At 44.4% G+C, this 16246-nt stretch overlaps 1 protein-coding gene across 1 annotated transcript in view; it reads left to right on the top strand.

Moving 5' to 3' along the window:
* Window positions 1-805: 805 nt before the first annotated feature.
* The window catches only part of col4a3 (collagen, type IV, alpha 3), a gene marked incomplete at its 5' end in the record, with an annotated part of 27546 nt that continues 12105 nt past the window's right edge, over window positions 806-16246 (top strand). Inside the window, 32 exons of the mRNA XM_015050940.1 lie at window positions 806-895; window positions 1015-1059; window positions 1479-1523; window positions 1694-1756; window positions 3568-3621; window positions 3696-3722; window positions 3807-3881; window positions 4456-4518; window positions 4622-4657; window positions 5238-5285; window positions 5382-5456; window positions 5544-5588; window positions 5665-5727; window positions 6315-6359; window positions 7229-7282; window positions 7358-7399; window positions 7846-7927; window positions 8237-8272; window positions 9774-9938; window positions 10073-10165; window positions 10243-10338; window positions 10458-10528; window positions 11645-11833; window positions 12497-12665; window positions 12737-12829; window positions 13095-13199; window positions 13286-13380; window positions 13947-14097; window positions 14837-14950; window positions 15036-15203; window positions 15347-15436; window positions 15513-15647. Coding sequence (XP_014906426.1) covers window positions 806-895; window positions 1015-1059; window positions 1479-1523; window positions 1694-1756; window positions 3568-3621; window positions 3696-3722; window positions 3807-3881; window positions 4456-4518; window positions 4622-4657; window positions 5238-5285; window positions 5382-5456; window positions 5544-5588; window positions 5665-5727; window positions 6315-6359; window positions 7229-7282; window positions 7358-7399; window positions 7846-7927; window positions 8237-8272; window positions 9774-9938; window positions 10073-10165; window positions 10243-10338; window positions 10458-10528; window positions 11645-11833; window positions 12497-12665; window positions 12737-12829; window positions 13095-13199; window positions 13286-13380; window positions 13947-14097; window positions 14837-14950; window positions 15036-15203; window positions 15347-15436; window positions 15513-15647 — 2722 coding nt within the window. The remainder of the gene's footprint in view (window positions 896-1014; window positions 1060-1478; window positions 1524-1693; window positions 1757-3567; window positions 3622-3695; window positions 3723-3806; window positions 3882-4455; window positions 4519-4621; window positions 4658-5237; window positions 5286-5381; window positions 5457-5543; window positions 5589-5664; window positions 5728-6314; window positions 6360-7228; window positions 7283-7357; window positions 7400-7845; window positions 7928-8236; window positions 8273-9773; window positions 9939-10072; window positions 10166-10242; window positions 10339-10457; window positions 10529-11644; window positions 11834-12496; window positions 12666-12736; window positions 12830-13094; window positions 13200-13285; window positions 13381-13946; window positions 14098-14836; window positions 14951-15035; window positions 15204-15346; window positions 15437-15512; window positions 15648-16246) is intronic.

Raw genomic sequence — 16246 nt, 5'->3', positions numbered from 1 at the left:
ATTCTAACTATTTTTCAACGTTGATTTAACATCATGTGCTATCTGGGATGTTATTGTCTAGAATGTTAGAGAATTGAGTTTAGTCCGAATGTTCCTGAGGAAATGTTCTGCTGCTCTCAGCAGATTAATCGGACCAGAATCAGCGGTTCTGTTGCTGAACAAACATTTTCCAAACAGTGTCTTGGTAAGGCAGCGGCGGTGATGCTGTGGGCTCTGCAGCAGATGCACAGATAGTTGTCTGGAACCAGACTGAAAGCAAATGATGCTTTCGCTGCAGACATCAGATCAAATCTCAGGTCTGATAAATGAGCTCAGCCTCAAACACGGAGAGCAAAACAATTTTAATCTGCTGCTGTTGTGTCTGTGAGGGCGCTGCCGTGCCGCCATGGGGCAACCTCCAGGTCCAACGGGGTCAAACGGGGTCAACATGTGATGCATGGAAACGGGAATGAATATCTTTTTATCACCACATTCAGTCATTTTCTGCATGTATTGGCAATTCGCTCTCATCTTATCACACTTCCTTTCTATTCATCTCTCTTGTAAAAAGATCAACAGAATGAAAGTGTGAGGTGTGCAGCGGTTTGCCGATGCTGCTGCCTGATTGGTCCAGGGCGGGGCACCTGGGACCACCCAGGTGTTGATGCCTGAACGGCCTGGTTCCTGTTGGCTGAACATGAAACGTCCATCTGCTCCCCTGCAGCGGAGGAAAATCTCGCTCTGACTCGGGACAAACACCGAGTTCAGGAGCGCTGCTGCCCCTCAGTGGACAGAAGGAGAACTTCACCTGTTTTTATGTCGTCAGGGAGAAGCAGGACACCCAGGAGACCCAGGACTTCCTGGAGTAATGGGATTTCCTGGAAGCGAAGGTCACCTAGGGTCACCAGGAGAAACGGTAAAATCCTTTTATAATTGTTACTGTTATTATGCAGCTTGAATATGGACTATTTAAAGAAATTTTTTCCTTTTGTTTCTGATGGATGGATGATCTAATCTGCTCTTTCTTTTTCTCAGGGTAACCCGGGAAATGCAGGCAGTCGAGGAATGAAGGGCTCTCGGGTAAGACCGATGCTGATGATGAAGCTGAGGTCAAACATCTTGGAGTCGACATCAGAACCAAACTGAACCTCTGGAATCGAACTGGAATCTTTATGTTTCTTGATGGCGGATTGAGGCCATTGTAGATAACGAAAAATAAAAATAACAATAGTAAAAGAAGGAATAAATTATTGCCAAAACTTTGTGATTAGTCTCAAAAATTTCCAAGAGAAAACTTTGAAATTTCTGAGATTCAGACCTCAAAAATTTCCAAAATTTTCAACTTTGAGCTCAGAAAGTTTTTTCTTGAAAATTTCTGAGATTAATCTAAAAGTTTTTTTTTTTGTTGTTTTTTTTTAACTCAAAAACTTTTGTGGAAATGTACCTGAATCTACAGTAGCTCTAATCCTCCAGTTAATATTTTGTTGTTTTGTTTCCAGGGGCTTCCTGGAATACCAGGTTTTCCAGGACCTCCAGGTCTCCCAGTAAGTCTTAAGGATCAAAGCAATCATGACTTCTAAAACAATTAACAGACATTTGAAGGATTTGCTAAACATTTGAAAACGATTATTTAAAATAAAGTCACTATCTAGTTTTTGATTAAATAAATTTTCTGCTCTGTTGCTGAGATAATGATTCAGTTTTTATTTCTCAGGGGATTCCTGGGCATGAAGGGCCAATGGGTCGACCCGGACTCCCAGGATGCAACGGGACAAAAGTACAGATGGATTTATTTCAGAACTGATTCTGTCCAGCTTGACCCAATGCAGCTTATTTACATTAAATTCCTACAAAAAATCATTTAAGACAGTTTCACATAGAAATAAAAACCCTAGATCTGAACATGCACTGTGCCTGTAAGTCTTCACAACGTTAAAATTTAAAATGTCAAAGAAGAAAAAGGAAACCAAGACAAATATAGTCAGATTTTTCCCACATTTAGTTAGCATGCTAACTAAATGATTAGCTTGAAGCTATGATGTTTATAAACTGAAACCATGTTGAAAATATGACTGAAGAATTAACTCATTTGTTTCTCTTCTGACAGGCTAAATAACCCAAATTATTGCTGTTAAATTCAGACTGTAACTTCACAATCGGCTCCCCAATGTGAAGATGTACAGCAACAACAAATTTACTCACATCATCAAAATGTGATGTCTTTACCTCCTCTGCCGCGGAGGTAAAGACACACTGTGTAAAGTCGAGATGACGCCCCGCTTTGCCATCACTTGCTGCAGAGGATCACGTTACATTGCTGAGCCAATCAGAGCTGCTGCAGAGGATCACGTTACATTGCTGAGCCAATCAGAGCTGCAGAGGATCACGTTACATTGCTGAGCCAATCAGAGCTGCAGAGGAGCCCTGATTGGAGGAGCTCCGCTCTCAGGATTTGAACTTCTGTCTTTAATTACTTCAGCAAAGTTCACCGTTTTTACCAAATTCTGTAGCTTTCGGTGTACTTAATCTGCTCCTTAGTCACATCTTTTCGGGGTTGCTACTGCCTCTAGTGGCGTGGGGTGGTAACACAACTAATATAATTACATTACTAAATCAGAATACCACAAGGTCTTTATTATTTATTATTAATTTTTCATTCTATTAAGAATGTAGAGCTAATTAAATGATCTAAAGACCTTAAAGTGGTTCCAGTTTCTCTCGATGGCCAACCTGTTGAAACTGTGGCACATTTGAAATACTTTGGGTCGTTCCTGGACAGTCAGCTCAACTTTGCTGACTATATTTTGAAGAACTGTCCTCAGAGACTCTACCTTTTAAGAAGACTTGGTGATCTTTGGGTAACCCAACTAGAATTTGGGGAAAAAATCATATTTTACTCCAGAAGGGTTCAGTGAATGCGCATATGAAACTGGTGGGTTCGGTACCTCCAAAAAGGTTAAGAACCACTGGTTTAAAGGGAACGGCAGAGTCTTCAGCCGAACCCTGAAGTACGCCACAGCCATATCTAGTTAGGTTTGTGTTTTCAGACCATATTTTTATTTGAAGCTAAGCAATCTGGGACTTTTAGGATCCAACAATCCTGTTTTTAGACTCTGTGACAAAGATTTGTGATCCACATGAGTTACTGCTGCAGCTTCTCCCCTGCATTAGCCCAGCACGGGGTACCGCTAACCAAAAAGTTGTTGTGCTAACCCTAAATCATAAGCTTTACTTCAGCTAAGCCAACTAGATGCTTACCAGAAGCTAATGCTAAAGCTGAACACAGTGGAAGACTGTGGTTACAGAATGCTCTATGTAGCGTCCCATCACAGAGTTGACTGATCACTGAGTCGACCAATCGCGTCTTGACGCGTCGTAAACCCTTCAGCTATCAGTGGGAGATTATTTTAAGGTTTATTCAACTGAAAGCTTACAAAGCAGCGCTTTAAAATGTATCCGAAAAATAATTTAGTGGAAGCTAAGTGCAACAAATGTTTCAAAGTTAGCAAAACGCTGAAATGCTAAGAGAACACTTAGCTGATAGCTTGTTAGCGTCCTAACAGAATGAGGCCTGCTGTCGTCTGCCAGGGGGAGGCCGGCTACCGAGGGGTTCCTGGACCTTCAGGACCGCCGGGACCACGAGTACGTCCGCTCACTCGGTTCAAGTCAAACACATTAAACCAGACGTTACAGCTAACAGTGTGCGTGTGTTTCAGGGGCCCCCAGGGCCACAAGGCATGAAGGTGAGCCTCACAGCCTGCAGATACTCGGCTCGATCTGCAATGATTCATTCATTAATGAAGGATTCAAACTGCGCTTGACTTCAGGGAGACTCGGTCGTGATTCCCTACAGGCAGGAAATAAAAGGAGCAGCGGGACAACAAGGGCCAACCGGCAGAGAGGTTCACCATTTATTGTTGTTGTTATTATTATTATTGTAGTGACTATTTGTCCAGAAACTCCAAAATAAAAAACTTAAGACTTCAAGGTGATCAAAGCAAAAGTGAATTCAACTCAAATAGCCACTTGATGCCCTGCAGGTTTCTGGCTTATCGCTCCAAAAGGATCCAAAGCCAAAAATACAGTCTGTTCATTTACTCCATAGCTTCTGGTAAAGCATGAAAAACTTCACCTGTTGTTTGGATACATGATTGTCTCACCGACTGACTGACTGTCAAAGTGACTGGTAAACCATGTGACCCCCACAAGCGTAAAGAACTCCCTAATGACGACGGATTATACGTCCCAAAATGTCCCAAACTGAAATTAACTAATTAAACAAATTACTAGCCAGCAAACTTATTATAAATAACTAAAATTAAACAAAAATTCTAATTATAAATTAACCAGAACGTAAATAAGTAAAAATAAACTAAATAATTAAAATTCTAACATTTAACTGAAGATGGAGAAATGGCTCCTACAGCTCTTCTTGTCATTGGGTTGGATTAACTGAACGACTGCTTGTTGTTTCAGGGGCAAAGTGGATATAGAGGACAGCCGGGCGAACCAGGACGGATCGGGGCCCCTGGACTTCCTGTAGGCTTTAACGTTAAACAAAACTACATATTTTACAGCATTTACAGAACAAAACTCCATATTTTATTGCACTTAAAGTGACCAGGAAGTCTTTATTTTCCAGGGAAGACGAGGACCTGCAGGAATCCAAGGAGAAAAGGTTTGTATGTTTGAGTCTGAGACACATTTCCTGATGTTACAGGCTGATCTTACGGTTTACTGTTCCTGTCCAGCGATGATCCTCTGAAACCAGCAGCTTCGTTTGTGGTTCTTCCTGTAATACTGGGTCCGCCAGCTGGACCGTAAATTCTCCCTCAGCTTATTGTTATAAATGATAATATTGTCATTTAAAGACTATTTTCAGATAATGTAATGTGAGAACACATTCTCAACGATCTATAAAGTTTAAACTCTGCTAAACACTTAACACAAAGAAACAGAAACAACAAATAATATGAATTATGAAGCTCTGTAAACAAAACTGTTGTTAAAAAAATCTTTAGATGAGACCAAAACACCAGGCTGAAGATTCAAAACGATAAATCGTCCAAATGGAATCATTATTTCTCATTGATCTATTGTGACAGGCTGACCTGGTTTCTGTGTTCTCTGGCTTCTTTAATCTGAATTAGCTGCATTAATGGTTATTAATGGTTATTAATGGTTATTAGTGGTGATGTGATTAACTCACTTATCTGGAGTTGAAGGTTTCAGGCTGAAACTTCCTGGTTTTGTTTCAGGGACAGGAAGGTTCCAGTCCGACGAGTCCCGGTCCGCAGGGCAGGAAGGTGACCGTCCGCTTCTGACCCGCCGTAAAGTATCGTTGACGGCCGGCGTGTCACCGTGGTGACAGCCTGTTAATTAGCCATGTGACTGATTTTCAGGGCGATCGCGGCCCTCCGGGGATCCCCGGGAAGCAAGGCATCAAACTCTACGCTGAAGGACCCAAAGAGCTGAAGGTGCGTCTGTTTCCACCCCGAGTCCGAGTCTCGTTCAGCCCCCTGACTGCCCCGAGTCTCATGAAACCGTCTCCTTCTGTGTTTCAGGGCGAACCGGGTGAAGCGGGGCTGAAAGGTCTCCCCGGTCTTGCTGTGAGTCCGTCATGAAACCAGCCCACGTTTTCAGCCGATGTGATTGTCAGACTCATGTTTTGACCTCCGCCTGCAGGGGGAGCCGGGGAGCCCGCGGGCGAAAGGAGAGAAGGGCGACAGAGGAGAACCCGGCTCACTGGTGAGAACCAAAAACAACCAGCAACCAGAATCTGACAGGAACTAGTTACATTTAATCAGTTACAGTTACTTCAGTAACTTTTTGGGGAAAAAAATACTTTTAGGAGTATTTATACTTGTACCTGAGTAATTTTATGAAGTGTTTCTTCTCTTATTTGAGTAAATTTCTGGATTTTCTACCCACTGAATGAACAACAGAAAGTACCAGACAGACTCAGCAGCATCATGTTAAAGTTACATCAGTTTTTTATTGAAGGAAAATTATTTTAAAACATTTCTTCTGCTTGTCTTTGTTATTTTGTAATTATGTTATTTTTATTAATCCTTTTGGTCCTTAAAACAACAAAGCTTCAATTTAACTTTATATTTTGGTTTGTCTGGTGATGTAACTTTTAAATATTAATGATTGATAAGTTGATCAGTTACTCAGTACTTGATTAGACGTTTTACCAAATACTTTTTACTTTTACTGGAGCAAGAATACGTTGAAGTAATTCTGCTCTTACTTCAGTATAATGTTCTCTACCCCCCTCTGCTGGTGACTCAGACAACCGGCAGCTAATCTGAATGTTTTTGTTTCTGCTGCAGGGAAAACCAGGGAAGACGGGATTACCGGGAGAACTGGGACAACCGGTAAACACTACAGTCTTTATTTTAACTGCTGAAGTGAACTTCAGCTTTAGATCTAAGTTTGTGTTTTAAATTAAACCATAAATGACAGAACAAACGTCTTCCGATCAGAAGAAAAGGAATCTTTTACTCTCATGATTTGATTCAAACTTCCTCATCAGTCTTGACCTCCCAGTTCGAACAGGGAACGAACCGGGAACCGTCCAGGATCGTTCAGTCTGTATTTCATTTCCTGCTGCTCAGATCAGAACAGATGGAGACATTAAAGTGTCTTTTCCACATTTATTAGGTTTTAAACCTTAATCTCAGTGAATCACTTCCTCTCTGATCCTCCATTTTGTTTTAACGAAGCGTCACAGAGAGCGCCACCTTTCTGCAGACAGCCTCCATCACGTTTCAAGTTCTATCCAGGAGTTTTTAACCATCTTTTGAGGTTATTTAGTGAAAAATCGTTAAAAAACCAAAAACGATGTAAATCCTCACAGCGTTGGATAAACGCTCTGTTAAAATGTCAACATCACCTTCTGACCAATCACAACTCTCCTTCTTATGCTGTTTTATCTGCAGATTTTTTATTTAATATCTCAGTTATTTCAGTAATATAATGAATGTGTGAATAATTCGCTGCAGCTAAACGTGGATCTTAAATAAATTAAACTTTCCAGAGATTTGTGCCAGAGGGAACGGTGTACCTTATTAGCTTCATCTTGTGAACTTTGACCTCTGTGAGGCTCCTGTCCAGCTCGGTATTCCTGGGAACTCACTAAAAATCCAAATTGGCTGCTAATTGTTCTGCGGTTCAGTAAAACCGGGTCAACAGAACTTAAACATTTCCAGCCGATTCAGACGTTCTGAGTTTGGTTTGTGTGCAGGGCGACCCCGGAGACTTCGGCTTCATCGGCCCGCCCGGTGTCGACGGCGCCGCGGTGAGTTGATCAGATCTACAGGCTCAGATCCGCTCTGCGGCTCAGTTCACCTGGTTGTGTTGTTTCAACCTCTAGGGAGAAAAAGGCAACCGAGGGCCTCCAGGTCCCCCAGGAGAGGTGAGTGTTCAGCTGAGAGGAAATGTTTCTGTCAGGTTGGCGGTTCGTCGCGTCGGACTGAAGGAACAGAGGGTTAGGAGGAACCAGGAACCGTCCAGGGGGAATCGGGAACCGTCCAGGGGGAACCAGGAACAGTCCAGGGGGAACCGGGAACCGTCCAGGGGGAACCAGGAACAGTCCAGGGGGAACCGGGAACAGTCCAGGGGGAACCGGGAACAGGCCAGGGGGAACCGTCCAGGGGGAACCGGGAACCGTCCAAGGGGAACCGGGAACCGTCCAGGGGGAACCGGGAACCGTCCAGTGGGAACCGTCCAGGGGGAACCGGGAACTGTCCAGGGGGAACCGTCCAGGGGGAACCGTCCAGGGGGAACCAGGAACAGTCGAGGAGGAACGACTGACATGCTGCTGCTGGACTGACCAGAAAACTCTGCTTGTGTTTTTATTAGACCGTCTTTAATCACAAATTGGTGAAGGGCCAACGAGGTTTCCCCGGGCCCCTGGGACCTGCCGGGGTCCCCGGGATTCAAGGTATCTACATTTTAATTTTTTCTTACGGCTCAGAGGATTGAAAATAAATATTAAAGTTGCTTCTGTAATAATCAGCTTGATTTAATTCACTGTTTACTCATAACGAGACATTTTAGAAAGTAAAACTAAACTATCTTCAGTCCAAACATGTAAATCAGTTGCATCCAAAATCATCCCAGTTATTAAACAATACGGCCAAATTCAGCTTCGGTTTCTCTGTTTAATGATGGTCTCTATTGAATGATGGGAGTTGTGTGTCATGAGTGCATCAGTGAATTAACTCACAGAAACGTTTCTGATCTGTCGCAGGTCTGATTGGGTTCCCAGGACTGAAGGGCGAGTCAGGTACAAAATCACTGAGTTCCTGTTGAACCTTAAACTGATCCAAACATGATTCATAGCTGATGTTTCATTAACTGACCGGATCCTTTCTGACCTGTTTGACCTGGACTGAATGTAGAAATTCAGTTTTTATGATTTAACTCGTATTTTCAAGGTAAGAAAACCCAACTGACTTATTGAAACTTGTATTTTGACCAAAAATAAGTCCAGATGACTCAGTGAAGTAAGTTAAGAGCACTTAAATCTATCCAAGGATTTCATTATCATTGCTTCTCTCTAAACCCAAGAAGTGGCCTGGAGTTAGACTTTCACATTATGCACTGATGAGACGTGGATTTTCCTCTATAGACTCGACCCACCTGAGTTTCTCCAATCTGTTCTGTTTGGATATGGCTCTAGCCCAGGGCTGGACAGCTCCAGGCCTGGAGGGCCCGTTTCCTGGCTCTTTTGGATGTGTCTCTACTTCAACACACCTGAGTCAAATAATGAGGTCGTTAGCAGGATTCTGGAGAACCTGACTGCACTGAGGAGGTGATTCAGCTGTTGGATTCAAGTGTGTTGGACCAGGGAGACATTAAGAGCTGCAGGACTCCGGCCCTCCAGGACCAGGATTGCCCACCCCTGGTCTAGCCGGTTCTTCCACAGTCTGCCTCAGCCAGATTTGTCTCTATTTGCAAATCCTGCGTGGTTCCTCCAGGTGTTCTGGAACCACCTTGGTGTGGCAGTGGCGTAAGCATTTTGATTGGCAGAAGGATGAATTTAATTGGTTGGTGGATTCCTCCTCGACTGCCAGCAGTTCCACCAATCCAAGATGAAACTGTAGCTGGAAATCAATAACGCCATGCCTGAACCCAGAAGTCCAAACCTCAACCGGAAGAGGCAACCTGCAACATACGCATATAATGAGTTCAGAGAAGCTGACCGACCAACGGTTCAAACGGGACACGGCGTCATGTCCAGCCCGTGTTCCCACCGTACACCATGGTACTGCCAATGGAGGCTCCCGGCTTGGTTAGAGTCAAACCGGGCGTCAGCCGGGTAGAGCGGTACCAGACGGTGGAGAGAGGCCTCAGTAGAGGAGGACTGGTAACGGTGCATAGTGGGCCAACGCTGCCACACCGTCCTTCATTTGATCTGAATGGACACGAGCAAGATTGACTGACCCGGTTGGGCGCCTCGCCCATTTCTCCATCAGAGCAAACACCAGCAGCTGTAGTCTAGCCGCTGGTCTTCCCACGATTGGTTGCATCGACCCTCAACCGGATCAGCTTAGTTTGCAAGCATCCCGCCATAAAATCTGACCTTTGCGCAGACGAGTCTGGTGGAGCTCCGATTTGAGTACGCCCTAAGTGAAGTACGCCCGAATCGGTGGGCAACTTTCCTCTGCAGACTTGAAGTTGGACTCGTCAGTAAGAGACCAGAACTTTGTCTTAAAGACTCAGAGCTGCATTGGATTGGATCATTGGTTTTTAATCTCTCTGTTCCAACATTTGTGTCCTTGAAGGCGAGGCCTCCAATGGACCGCCAGGTTCTCGTGGTCCAACTGGCTCAGATGGTCCCAAAGGGGAACCAGGACCGCCAGGCCTGGTAGTTACCGGACCGCCAGGATTGACCGGACCCCCAGGACCTCTTGGACTTCAGGGAGAGCCAGGAGAGCCTGGAATACCAAGTACACCGACGTTCTTCTTTATTTTTGGTTTTTAGGCTGATTTTGCTTTCAAGCCATTGAAAGAAAATTGGTAATTGTTTTATGAAACATAAATCTGCCTCCCAACAGTTTAAACTTTGTCATTTTGTCCTCAGACGTGGACATCGTAGGACGGGGTCTTCCCGGTATGAAAGGTTCAAAAGGCTCTCAAGGCCCTCCGGGGGACACAGGGATGGTTGGGGAAAAGGGTGAGCAGATTTCAGATTTATTAGTCCAGATGGGCCGTTGATGTTTCAGCTGCAGAATGTAACCTGTGTTTCCTCAGGTCAGAAAGGGGAGGTTTGTACAGACCGCTGTTTTCAGCCTTGCCGTCCTGGACCTCAGGGACCACCAGGGGTGCCAGGTCAGAACGGGTTGCCAGGTAAGAAGGATTCCAGTCTTTCCACCTGGGTATTCAGGCAGCAGCTTTTTTGTTTTTATCCGCCTGGAGAAGCTCCAGAGTGTAGAAATCAAACGCACCCCTCTGTCACCTGGCTCCAGGTGCAGCTGGGTCTCCAGGACCAGCAGGTAATAAAGGCTTCAAAGGAGCCGCAGGCCCACCTGGAGCACAGGTGAGTTCTGATCTGACGCTTGGCGTTCAGACTCATAACATTTAATACAACAGAGTTTTACAGCCACACTGGGATTTCTTTTTGTAAGAATGAAGTTTTGATAATAAAGTTGTAAATGAGTTTTAATGTAAAAGCGTTGACAGTTATTAAAGCCACTCAGGACGTTCATGTGGTTTTTCTACTGAATAAACTCAAAGTCCCGCTGCTGAAAATGACTTCAGGTGTTAAAATATGAAATGTTTCTTTATTTGTAAAACTGACATCAAAGCAGAACTTCACAACATGCTCACTTTTATTTTTAATTATTTTTTGTGTTGAATTTTGCATAAAATTACTTCATTCTACTAACATTAGGATTATATTCTTATAAAATTGTAACTTTAATCTGGGAATATTATAACTTTATTCATATTATCACAATTTTTTTATTTGAGTTTATTACTGTGACATTGTTAATGTGATATTTCGACCTTTTTCTTATATTATTTTGATTTTATTCTCGTAATATTAGAGTTGTTTGTAATATTACAATTTTATTCAGATAATTTGACAAGAGATTTTGTTCTCATTATGACTTTATTCTCGTAAAATAACTTGATTCTCAGGGACCAAGTTATTTGGTAATAAATATGAGTAAATATGAGTTTATTCAGGTGTTACTGCAGCATTATTCTCATATTTTTATCTGTTTTTGTGTATTTTGATCTTATGACTTTAATATTACAACTTTAGTTTTAGAATGTTTAGAATATTATGACTTTATTATCGTACGTTTTTCTTGTATTACAACTTTATTCAGGTGATTTTATGACATGTCTTATGATTTTATTCTCCTATTATCACTTTATTCCCATTTTATTGAGACTTTTTTCTGATATTATTACCAGTTTATTCTATTATGTTGACTATTTTCATATTGTCACGATTTTGGCAACTTTATTCTCTTATTGTTATTCAGGTGATGTTATGACTTTACTTTTAGATTTTTACTTTATTTGTGGATTATTTTGACGTTATTCTTGTGGATAGTAAAACATTCCTCAGTTTGGCTTTGATCCTGTCGTATTTTACCGTGGGATGAATGAATCTCCAGCCTGTTTGCCTGTTTCCTGTCAGGGGCCCCAGGGGTTCCCGGGGCCCCCGGGTTCCCCAGGGCCTCCCGGCGAGCCGGGCTTAAACCCCACGCCGGGGCAGAAGGGGGAGGCCGGGGACCGGGGCGGTGCGGGGCCCCAGGGAGAGGCGGGGCAGGACGGGTTCCCAGGACCGCCGGGTCCCAAAGGCGAAACGGGAGAGAAAGGAAACCCGGTGAGTACCGGAACCGGAACCGGACCGAGCCATGTTTTCACTACCGAGACCAGAAGACAGAGAAAAATAAATGTTTCTTTTCTAAAACACAAATATATTGAATTATTTAATACTTTTTTAAAGAGACGTGGATTTTTATTAATTTTTGCAACGGCAAACAAAGTGGATATTTCATCTGACAACATTTTAACATTCATCAATCATCCAGACGTATTTATGGTTTCAACTCCTTTAAATCTGAGGTTTCCTCCACAGCCCTGCTCCAATCTTCTTGATTAAGACAAATTTATTTTATCACTTAAAAACACAAACAGCTTCATAAGTTTGGTCTATAAAACCGTAAATCTGTTCAGTCACAGCAGTTTGGAGTAAAACATGACCATAAAGGATAAACTGTAGCAACCTTTAGACGACTCAGAGCCGTTAGTTATTCTAACCATGATGTAAAATGGCTCAGAGCACAAAGCATAGAACTAGACTGAGTAGATCTAGTTTTCAGTATTGGGACCGATTATAGACATTAATATCAGATCAATAGATCGCTGATATTGAACCTACAATATTTTTAGTGTTTGATTTGTTTTGTGTTCATCACTAAAACTGATGGTTGTAAGAAACCATCTACTCTGTTGTCATGGTAACAGTTGTGATTCCTTCGTCCAGGGGCGTCAAGGGTCAAAAGGTGACCGGGGCCCGCTTGGCCCCCCTGGTGCCAGAGGAGCGACGGGGCCACCGGGCCCACCGGGTCGCAACCATGTGGGTCGTCCGGGACCGACGGGGCCCAAAGGAGCCAATGGCTACATGGGAGATCGTGGAGCACCGGGGCCTAGAGGTCAGTCCGTCAGGAGGGGCCTGGACCGGAACCGGGCCGAGAGCGAAGGCTGACTGCTCTGCTTGTTTCAGGAGAGAAAGGCTCTAAGGGGAACATCCAGAACATTCCAGGAGATCCGGGACCGAAAGGCTGCAGAGGACGGCCGGGGGAACCCGGACGTGAAGGTAAGAGACGGATCCACTCTTTGGTTCTGGTTCTGGTTTTATTTCCTGCTTCACTCAGGCAGCCATCTTACCTCCGACTCATTTATGAGAAGAAACACAAACAGATTCTTAAAACGAACGTCCACAAGCATTTATTTATGAGATTAAAATACTTCAACCGTTTTCATAGACAATGGTATAATTCAGTTCTGATCTGCTTCTGTTGTGGTCCGGTTCTGTTCCGGTTCTGTTCTTCCATGTTGTCTCTGTTCTCCTTCGATCCCAGGTGAGACCGGACTTCGGGGTTTTCCAGGACGGCCTGGTCCAAAAGGTCAAAAGGGCTGTGACGGTTCCTCTCAAAAGGGTAACCGGGGCAACATGGGGTCAAAAGGTCAGATCCAGAACACCGCTCGTTAGCTTCTCAGCGTTTATTCAGAACCAAAACAGAGCCTTCAATAAACGTCCTTCTGCCATCAGGAGACAAGGGGTCCAGAGGAGAGCCAGGGTTCCCCTGTTATGGCATGAAGGGGCGAGCGGGGCCGCCCGGACCCCCGGGGCCCATTGGCCCAAAGGTAGAGGAAGATCCAAACGCCCAGAACCAACAGTTTGAGTCCGTTTCCATTTTCTCTGGAATATCAGACAAAATGGTATTCCAGAGAAATACCATTTTAACAGAGACAAGTTAGACTGAACTGTTCACTACTGACTGAACTGTTCACTGACTGACTGAACTGTTCACTACTGACTGAACTGTTCACTACTGACTGAACTGTTCACTGACTGAACTGTTCACTGACTGACTGAACTGTTCACTGACTGACTGAACTGTTAACTACTGACTGAACTGTTCACTGACTGACTGAACTGTTACCTACTGACTGAACTGTTCACTGACTGACTGAACTGTTCACTGACTGACTGAACTGTTCACTACTGACTGTACTGTACAATACTGACTGACCTGTTCACTACTGACTGAACTGTTCACTGACTGACTGAACTGTTCACTACTGACTGAACATCTTCCTCTAATTAGCGACTTACTGAACTAATGTGAGCTGCCTGAAGTAATTCTGCCTTTTAAATGTGAACATTTTGAAGTGATTTTGACTCGTTTCCCTGCTCTGTGTGGTGAAAGGGGAACAGAGGCTTTGGGCGGCCAGGTGAGGCGGGTAAACTAGGCCCTCCGGGGCAGGATGCCTGTGACGGACCTCCAGGCGATCCAGGACCGCCGGGACGGCCGGGAGTTCAGGGACCTGCAGGACAAGATGGCCGCCCGGGGCCCAAAGGTAGCAGGACGCTCAGCCATCAAACTGTCCATCATCAGCAGAAATGACCAAAGTTCAGCTTTTATTCAGGTCCCACTAGGAACTCTACCTCATAATTTTCTAAATAAATGTTTAAATTAGCCTGAAAAGATAATATATATAGTTGCATACTGTAGTATATTTATCAGCTTTATGTTATTTTAGAAATTAATCAATAGCAAGCAGCTGATTAATTTATTTCTGCTTTAAAGAAAAGCAGAAACGAACTGGATAGTTTGGCAGGTCAGCTTCTATGTACACAGTCAGAACAAACCAACGTTATCATAATTAACTAAAACTTACTAAATAACCAACAGTGAAATTCAGAGAACGTTTTTACTGAACTAAATAAAAACTGATTACTGGGGAAAAACAGCAGCTAACTGGAACTATATCCTGAAGTAACAGACATAACATCCTTTGTTTTCATGTTCAATAATCTATTTATTATCAAACTGTGGCAGTGACCGTTTCCCTCCGCAGACAGTTTACGTCAGAAGTCAACGGTTTACGGCGCTGCGTTCCCCAGCTGGTTGCTCAACAATAACTGAATCATTATTTGGTTTCTTCTGTCCAGTATTTGTTTCCCACCTGCTGTAAACATAATCACAATACTTTCACCTTTTTGAATTCTGAACCAGCTGGTTCTGGTTCTAGAACCAGAACCAGCCGTTCTGCTGCCGGCTGAAGGAAAACTGAACTGGTCTGAAATCTCCTTCAGGTCACCGTGGCGTTGATGGGGAAGCCGGCTCCACGGGTCCGCCTGGGCCCTGTGTCCCCGGACCTCCAGGACCTCCAGGACCGCGAGGTCTGGCGGGTCCAATTGGACCCACAGGTAAATAAAATCAGACGAAAGTGGAGCTGTTAGCTGGATTCTGTCTCTTTGAGATCACAACGTGTTCACACCGCACCGTCTGCAGGAGCGAAGGGGCCGCCGGGTCTGAAGGGAGATCCTGGGACCCACTGCGCCAGAGTCCCCGGGCCCAGAGGGCCCCCAGGGCCACCGGGACCTGATGGAGGCCCAGGGCCGGCTGGGGAGGTGGGACCCAAAGGCTGGAGAGGGAATCCGGGAGACCCTGGGGGCCCAGGTGAGACACCAGTCACATGGTTGGCTGTAGCACCGACATTTGGACTTTTGTTGAGGATTTCTTGTGTTCTCTGGGTTTTTGGTGTCAATAGTTTCTATTGAAAGATGAAGGAAAGGATCCTTGTCTGTATGTTTGTGTTTTAGGGCTAAGAGGAGACATGGGTGTCCCAGGGCCGATGGGGCGTCCCGGAAATGACGGACCGCCTGGGACCTGCGGGGATCCGGGACCAAAAGGTTTTATTAGAGAGTGGCTGGATCAGGTTTCATCTTGTAACTGTTTCTCTCTGAACCCTCATCATTTGTCTCTTAGGTCAGAAGGGTCAAGATGGTTCAAGAGGTTCTGAGGGACCTCCAGGAGAGCCAGGGGACAAAGGGGAAACTGGACCAAAAGGGTTCCCAACAGTCATTAGCACAACGGGGGATCCCGGAGACCCTGGACTTCCAGGTGTTGTATTATCTCGCATTGTGGCCGCGCCATTTTGGTAGGCAAGAGCAGCACACAGCTCTTGCCTACCAAACCATGAACTAGATGATCTTTTTGTTGGCTTCCAGACCAACAAAAAGAAAGTAAATTCACACTCTTGACCAATGTGTCAGTGAAATGTAAATCAACAAAATGCTGCAGACTCCTTCAGATCACAGTGGCTGAACAAGCCAAGAAGAGACATTTATCCGAACAATCGAGGAAGCATGGTGAAGACCTACAAGAAAAGAGGAATAATTGGCTTTTTGAGAATATATAGTTCATGTGTGTTTGAGCCGCTGTGCTCTGTTTACTCCCCCTATAGGCTCTAATGAGTATTACATCCCAAAACCAGATCCAACACTGAAGTCCTTTTAAGGGCCTGAAAGCCTGAGGCTTCATCTGGCGCTCTGCTGCCTTTCTCTAGCGCTCACTGGACAAGAGGCAACGTACACCAGCAACTCTGAAACAGCAGCAACTCTGAAACACCAGCAACTCTGAAACAGCAGCAACTATGTCAGTGTTTCTCCACCCTGGTCCCCCCCCCTGCTCTGCATGTTCTAGATGAGCCTCTGTTCCAG

The sequence above is a fragment of the Poecilia latipinna genome, unplaced genomic scaffold (assembly GCF_001443285.1).
Source record: "Poecilia latipinna isolate Pla-1442-1.1 unplaced genomic scaffold, P_latipinna-1.0 Scaffold1019, whole genome shotgun sequence".
NCBI classification, from domain to species: domain Eukaryota; kingdom Metazoa; phylum Chordata; class Actinopteri; order Cyprinodontiformes; family Poeciliidae; genus Poecilia; species Poecilia latipinna.
Note: the sequence above shows the minus strand (reverse complement) of the source record. Positions and strands in the feature narration are given on the sequence as shown.